Genomic DNA, 8,129 nt, shown 5'->3' with positions numbered 1-8,129 from the left:
TTTTAAAAATAGTAAGCAACTATTATACATAGAAAATAGGTAGTAAGGGAGACTTTGAGGAAGAGAAGGGGGTTGAAATGTGATTACGAAGAAGCAAGATGAGGTCCCTATTTATCAACAAGTGAATCTAAAAATCAAATAAATAAATAACCTAATGAACAGAATAAACTGGTGAATGGAATAGAATCAGGGGTATGGAAATGGAACAGACTGATGGTTCTCAGAGGAAACGGGGTGTGTGTGGGGGGTGCGAGAAGAGATTAGACATTGATCTTATATGCATGTATGCATTACCTATGGACACAAAGAATAGGGTGGGGAGGGCCTGGGTTGGAGTGGGAACCGGGTGGGGGGGAGCTGTGGGAGGAAAAAAGAGGGACACCAAGGGCCAGAAGGTTGAGAACCACTGGGTTAGAGTGTTGTCCCTCAGACCGAAGGGTCAAGGGTTTGATTCCCAGTCAAGGGCACGTACCTGGGTTGCAGGTTTGATCCCCACCCCTGGTCCGGGTTCGTGTGGGAGGCAACCAATCCACGTGTCTCTCTCACATCAATGTTTCTGTCTTTCTCTTCCCCTCCCTATCTTCCTCCCTTCCACTCTTTATAAAAATAAATGGGGGGGGAGGGGGGAGAACAGTGATCTGTTTTCACAATCTACTTCTGTTATCAATTATTAAGCAACAAGTACACGAAGCAATTCAGTATAATCTCTTGATTTGATTCTTTGGTTACTATTCCCACAAACAACATTTAGGTAAGTGGAATTCCATAAGAAAAGACTACATTTCACCACTGTTGTCAATTCTCTAAAAGAAGCAAAATCTCCATTTTAAGGAATATTTAAATATTGCATCCTCAATTGAGTTTTATGTGTTTTAAATTTTTATTTATTGATTTTTAGAGAGAGAAAGAGAAACATCAATTTGTTGTTCTACTTATTTTATGCATTCATCAGTTTATGATTGATTCTTGTATGTGCCCTGACCAGGAATGAACCCACAACCTTGGTATATGGGGATGATGGTCTAACCAACTGAGCTATGTGGTCAGGGCCTCAACTGAGGTCTTTATTTTTTAATATATTTTTATTGATTTCAGAGTGGAAGTGAGAGGGAGAGAGAGATAGAAATATCAGTGATGACAGAGAATCACTGATCAGCTGCCTCCTGCACTCCCCTCATTGGAGATTGAGCCCACAACCTGGGCATGTGCCCTTGACCGGAATCGAACCTGGGACCCTTCAGTCTGCAAGCCTATGCTCAATCCACTGAGCCAAACCAGGGAGGACTCAACTGAGGTCTTCTAAGTGGACCCACACTAATCTAGACCTTAGAACCTCCAGCCATACATAATAAATGACATATCATATATGTCATTTATTAAGGGCTTATCATGTACTAATCACTTGACATACATTGTTTTATTATTATTATTATCCATTTCACAGGTGCAGAACCTGAAGGTTAAATAACTTGTCCCAAATTAATTAACTAAAAAGTGCTAAATTATTTTGTGTCTCTAAATCTAATAACCGAGACATATTCCAGTCTTAAGATAGCTTTGAAAGTTCTAGAAATATGATCAAGATAGGATTCCAGACTTGATTCTTCTTGCCAACATTTTTACCCCTATGAGTTCTTAACTATATTCTGGTGTGTATAATTCAATTAATCCTGAAATTGAGAGTAAAAATTTGGTTGCTAACAACTTTGCGAAGGCTCATCAGCAAAATTTTAAAAAATAGGAATCATTAATAATATTAAACAGAATTTACACAGCAAATACAAACAAAAACAACTGTATTTTTGTTTAAAACTGTGGATTGTTTTAAAAACACTTCCTAGATTTGCCCTAGCTGGTTTGCTTCAGTGGTAGAGCATCAGCCTGCAAACTAAAGGGTCTCAGGTTCGATTCCGGTTAAGAGCATATGCCCGGGTTGCCTCGATCCCCGCTGGGGGGTGTGCAGGAAGCAGCTGATCAATAATCTATCTCACCCTAGCTAATTTTCCTCAGTGGATAGAGCATCGGTCTGTGGACTGAAGAGTCCTGGGTTCAATTCCGGTCGGGGGCACATGCCTGGGTTGCGGGCTTGATCCCCAGTAGGGGGCTTGCAAGAGGCACCCTTCTACTTAATTCATTTTTTAAGATTCATATAATCAACATAAATATTTCATATTACATACAGATCTGTTGTTTTAGATTTTTGCAAAGAATTGTATTTTTAGCCTGGCTGGTGTAGCTCAGTGATTGAGCTACAAACCACATACCTGGGTTGCTAGCTTGATCCCTAGTAAGGGGCATGCAGGAGGTTAAAAAATAATAATTCTATCTCATCATTGATGTTTCTATCTCTTTCTCTCTCTCCCCTCTCCCTTCCTCTCTGAAATCAATAAAAATATATTTTTTAAAAATATAAAATAAAATACTTCCAAGATTTAAAATGTAGACAGTTAATATTAGCAATCTTGGGCTTTGTCCCTCAAAGTTGAATAAAAAGGCCGCAAGAACCCAGTTGACATGGCTCAGTGGTTGAGCGTTTGCCTATGAACAAGGAGGTCATGGTTGGATTCCCGGTCAGGGCGCATGCTGGGGTTATGGGCTCGAACCCCAGAGTAGGATGTGCAGGAGGCAGCTGATCAATGATTCTCTCTCATCATTGGTGTTTCTATCTCTCTCTCCCTTCCTCTCTGAAATCAATAAAAAAATGTTTAAAAATAAATAAAGATAGCAAGCACTGTTGGCTACAATGTGAATTTTTTCATTCTTACCTTATTCCAAGGTTATCAAGATGAGATTCATCAAGATTGAACAGTAATGAACCTGTGATTTCCTTTTCTATGGAGGAAAAGGTAAAAAAGAGATGAATGATTTCAGTATTTACAACATATGATTTTCAATTTCTTTCCATTTGAACCCACCAGAATTTACTCAGATCAACATTTATTGAGTGCATCCACTACAGGCAACGGACTGTGGCACTTTTCTATTTGCATCTGAGAAGGTCTTACTTTTAATTAGAAAGGCTTTTATAATAAATCAGGTAAACATTTTTTAATTAATTGAGTAAATTATTTGCAAGGAAGTCCAGCTGCAAAACTGGCAGCTTCCTCCTAAAGCAGTTAAGGTTTGGGATGGGGATAGGGAAATCCTATTGTTCTTAGAATAGTCAGGTCAAACCCACAGCCTGAGGGATGGCCAAGAGTTGATTTAGTTCTAAAACCTTCAAGTAAAGCACACAATACTCTGTGTTTTGAAAGACTTACATATATATGGCTTTTCTTCCTCTTTCTATATAATTAATTCTAGTCCTTCCTGACCTCAGATTCTAGAACTCTGGACTACTTATTTTCTAACAAACAAAAATCTTTCTAAAGGTAATGATGATTACCAAAGGGGAGGTGGAGGTGGGTGAGAAATATTTTTTATAAAAATATCTATTTTTCACAGTCACGTAAAAAGAAAGAAAGAGAGAGAGAGAGAGAGAGAGAGAGAGACAAGGAGGGAGACAGAGAGAAAGGGAGGGAGGAAGGGAAAAAAAAAAGAAAAGGTGCACAGCCAGCGTGGCTCAATGGTTGAGCGTTGACCTATGAACCAGATCACGGTTCAATTCCCATTCAGGGCATATGCCCAGGTTGGGAGCTCGATCCCCAGTGGGGAGGCAGCCTATCAATGATTCTCTCTCATCATTGATGTTTCTATCTCTCTTCTCTTCCTGCCTCTCTGAAATCAATAAATATGCATATTAAAAAAAATTAGGCATTCTCAGAAATCTAAACAATACAAAAATATCAAATATCAAATATCAAAACTTACATTCTCCTGATAACCACTGTTAACATTTTGGATTTCATTCAAGACATTTACCTATGTAATTACATAATTTTATACAAATAAAATTACAGTTTATAATCTACTTTTCCCCATTCTACTAACAATTTCATTAATATTGAATTACTCATTTCCTCTATTATCAATCTTTTAAAAATATTTTTATTATTTTTTTAGAAAGGGAGAAAGGTAGAGGGAGAGAGAGAAACATCTGTGAGAACCATTGAGCAATTGCCTCCAACAATGCCCTGTACCGGGGATCAAGCCCACAACCTAGGCAAGTGCCCTGACTGGGAAAACTAGTAGAACCAGCAACGCTTTCATGCAAGGGATGCCACCCAACTCACTGAGCACACCGGCCAGGGCACCTATCACCTATTATCAACCTTTAAACATTTGCCAAACTAAACTTAAAAATCAGTATTTTTAGCCCTAACTGGTTTGGCTCAATGGATAGAGCATCGGCCTGAGGACTCGAAGGGTCCCAGGTTCGATTCCGGTCAAAGGCATGTACCTTGGTTGCAGGCACATTCCCAGTAGGGAGTGTGCAGGAGGCAGCTGATTGATGTTTCTAACTCTATCCCTCTCCCTTCCTCTCTGTAAAAAAAAAAATCAATAAAATATATATATTTTTAAAAATTGGTATTTTTGCAACTACTTTTGAGACAATGTCTTTTTCTGTTTCCTGGCCGGTTGTCAATAATCTGTTCTTGTGTTTTGCTCATTTTTCCATTCTTTCCCCTCCCTCTTAGTTGATTTTATAACTTTGGGAATACTCTCCAATTATTTTTTTAAATATATTTTATTGATTTTAGAGAGGAAGGGAGACGGAAAGCGAGAGAAAAACATCAATGATGAGAGAGAATCATTGATTGGCTGCCTCCTGCGCGTCCCCTACTGGGGATCAAGCCACAACCCGGGCATGTGCCCTTGGCCAGAATCAAACCTGGGACCCTTCAGTCCCTAGGCCAATGCTCTATCCATTGAGCCAAACCAACTAGGGGTCCAATTTTTTTAATTTATTTATTGATTTGTTTGTTCCTTTACTGTTGAGGGGAATCCAATGGTTTTTGAAGAGAACACTTGTTAAGATATAGTTGGCATGAATTCTGGAATCTAAAGACCTCTTTAAAATCAAACTCTGCCTTTTTCTAGCTATGTAACCTGTGGAACGTTAGTTAACATATTTGGACCTCAAACACATCACCTGTAAAAATATATATATTATAGCCTCTGAATTTCAGGGTTCCTGTAAGACTGTATTTCATCATGAGGAAAAGGACCCAGTACCTTGTGCTTAGTTTTGTCATATAAAAACAAATTTGGACTTAGAAAGACTGCTACAGTAGGGAGAACATTCCAATCTCAAAAATAAATAATCAGCTCACAATCAAACAGAAACCCTGGCCAGTTTGGTTCATTGGATAGAGCGTCCGCCTGTGGACTGAAGGGGCCCAGTTTTGATTCCGACCAAGGGCATGTGCCCGGGTTGTAGGGTCGATCCCCAGTAGGGGGGTGCAGGAAGCAGCCAATCAATGATTCTCTCTCATCATTGATGTTTCTCTCTCTCTTTCTCTCTCCCTTCCTCTCTGAAATCAATAAGAATACATTGTTAAAAAATCAAACAGGCCCTAACCGGTTTGGCTCAGTGGATAGAGCGTCAGCCTGTGGACTCAAGGGTCCCAGGTTCAATTCCGGTCAAGGGCATGTACCTTAGTTGTGGGCACATCCCCAGTAGCGATGTTTCTCTCTCATCGCTAACTCTCTCTCCCTCTCCCTTCCTCTCCGTAAAAAATCAATAAAATATATATATTTTTTAAATCAAACAGAAAATGGTGGTGTTGTTTTAGACTAAAGGAGAGGCAAGCGGAGATAAGCAGAATCTTTGAAGGGTATTGGACCCCAGTGGGGTCTGACAGGGCAGTGTCCCCAGGAAAAGCTGATCAGGGGGCATATTTCACTTGTGCAGTGTTTGCTCAGTTTTGGAGGCAAACAAGAGTTAGAGAAGCTTGCCGAAACCGGTTTGGCTCAGTGGATAGAGCGTCGGCCTGCGGACTGAAAGGTCCCAGGTTCGATTCCGGTCAAGGGCATGTACTTGGGTTGCGGGCACATCCCCAGTGGCGGATGTGCAGGAGGCAGCTGATCGATGTTTCTCTCTCATCGATGTTTCCAACTCTCTATCTCTCTCCCTTCCTCTCTGTACAAAATCAATAAAATATATTTTAAAAAAAAAAAAAAAGAGTTAGAGAAGCCTGACTAAAGTTTGGTCAAGACAAAGCAGGCAGTAAGAAATGAGCAACTGCAAACACTTGATCTGTTTTTACCAATTAAAAGCATACAGTGTCTCGTATTGGCATTAGACGGTGGACTCAAGAGAACAGGTCATTTTGAAAGTTAATGAATTAATCTATAGAACACCACTGAAACAGAGAGGCAACATAGCCAATTACATTTTGGAGACAGAAACTGTAAAACTACTTCATCCCCACTTGTTACTTCTCAAAGAAAAATTCCAATCCCAGTAGTGGAGGAAATTAAAACGGGGAGAGAGGAAAAGAGAAGTACAATTTCTATACACATCAAGTTATCTTTACGTTGGACCACTGAAGTTCCTCCCACCCTAGTCCCCCAGCCTAGGCAAACAGGGCTGCAGCCAACATTGCAAAAGTTCACAGAATATGCAAATCACACCACCTCTCTACTGAGGACAAAGCCAGATAAATTAAGCTTCACAGGCAGTAAGGGGAAGTTGAGTAGATTTCAAGTGGATGGATGAGTCAGTCAAGTTGCTTAAAACTCACAACCTGCACACCTCCCCATGTGACATGGCCGAGTGGTGGGCTGCTGGGTGTCCAAAGACCAACTGAACAACCCCAGTGTCCAGATTTAGCCAGAGAAACTGGTTTTGGAGAAGAAAACATGATCATTACCAAGCTCTGCAAGTAGTCAACAAACATACATTGACCCCTCATTGGAATGCTATTTCCCGGGAATTCAGAGATTAACCCAACAAGTTCCATCCCCTTTGGGAAGTCCCCAAGTTTTGGGAAATGGGTGTGTGTAAAGGAAAGAGAAACTAAGAAGCATCAGAAAATACTCTTAGCAAACAGAGCTTTAATGTGTGCCAGGCACTGTTCTAAGGGCTTTACAAATATTGATTCATTCGAATGGGGAAATGGGTGTGTAAAGGAAAGAGAAACTTAGAAGCATCAGAATACACCCCAATGGGGAAATGGGTGTGTAAAGGAAAGAGAAACTTAGAAGCATCAGAATACACCCCAATGGGGAAATGGGTGTGTAAAGGAAAGAGAAACTTAGAAGCATCAGAATACACCCCAATGGGGAAATGGGTGTGTAAAGGAAAGAGAAACTAAGAAGCATCAGAAGACACCCCAATGGGGAAATGGGTGGGTAAAGGAAAGAGAAACTAAGAAGCATCAGAAGACACCCCAATGGGGAAATGGGTGGGTAAAGGAAAGAGAAACGAAGAAGCATCAGAAGACACCCCAATGGGGAAATGGGTGGGTAAAGGAAAGAGAAACTAAGAAGCATCAGAAGACACCCTAAGGGGGAAATGGGTGTGTAAAGGAAAGAGAAACTAAGAAGCATCAGAATACACTCTAACGGGGAAAGTGTTCAAGCGCTGCGGGATCTCCAAGCCTGGTGGGCCTGGATGACAGCAATTCTCTGGCCAAGATCTGGGGAAAGGGGTCTTCTAACCAAAAAAGGGACCCGATTCCGGTCGGGGCACGGGCCGGGGTTCGGGGCTCAATGCCCAGTGTGAGGCGTGCAGGAGGCAGCCTTGGGGTTTGATCAACGATTCTCTCTCATCATTGGGGTTTCTATCTCTCCCTCTCCTTTTCTCTCTGAAATCAATTATATGTATGTACATCTATATATCTACGAAAGAAAGAAGAAAAAGGAAGGAAGGAAGGAAGGAAGGAAGGAAGGAAGGAAGGAAGGAAGGAAGGAAGGAAAGAAAGGAAATAAAGAAAAGAATCTCTAGAGTCTCACCTGTCCGGCGCCGGGGTGGCAAGTCCCTGAAGACTTAGACCGATTGCCCCACGCAGCTTCATAAGCCCCAAAGTTAGCTTCCTTCCTACGGGACCCCCATTCCTGACGCCCCACTTCTCCTTCCACCATCTCAGGGTATCACCCCCTCAGGCGCCCCCGCCTCAGGTCCGTCCCCAATGCCGCCTCCCACGCCAGGTCTCCCCCGCCTCAGGCCCCCTTCTCAGAGGCTCTCCCGCCTCAGGTCACCCCTCCCTGGCGCCCCCGCCTCGGGTCCCTCCCTCTGCCGCCTC

At 41.8% G+C, this 8,129-nt stretch overlaps 1 protein-coding gene across 1 annotated transcript in view; it reads right to left on the bottom strand.

Annotated features, from left to right (window-relative positions):
- The window catches only part of SAMHD1 (SAM domain and HD domain 1), a 62,094-nt gene that overhangs the window by 53,568 nt on the left and 397 nt on the right, over window positions 1–8,129 (bottom strand). The window contains exon 2 of the mRNA XM_006764508.2: window positions 2,766–2,832. Within this exon, the coding sequence (XP_006764571.1) occupies window positions 2,766–2,832 (67 nt within the window). The remainder of the gene's footprint in view (window positions 1–2,765; window positions 2,833–8,129) is intronic.

This window comes from Myotis davidii, unplaced genomic scaffold, assembly GCF_000327345.1.
Source record: "Myotis davidii unplaced genomic scaffold, ASM32734v1 scaffold38, whole genome shotgun sequence".
In the NCBI taxonomy this organism is placed as follows: domain Eukaryota; kingdom Metazoa; phylum Chordata; class Mammalia; order Chiroptera; family Vespertilionidae; genus Myotis; species Myotis davidii.
The sequence above is the reverse complement of the archived record's forward strand: the minus strand, read 5'-3'. Positions and strand labels throughout refer to the sequence as shown.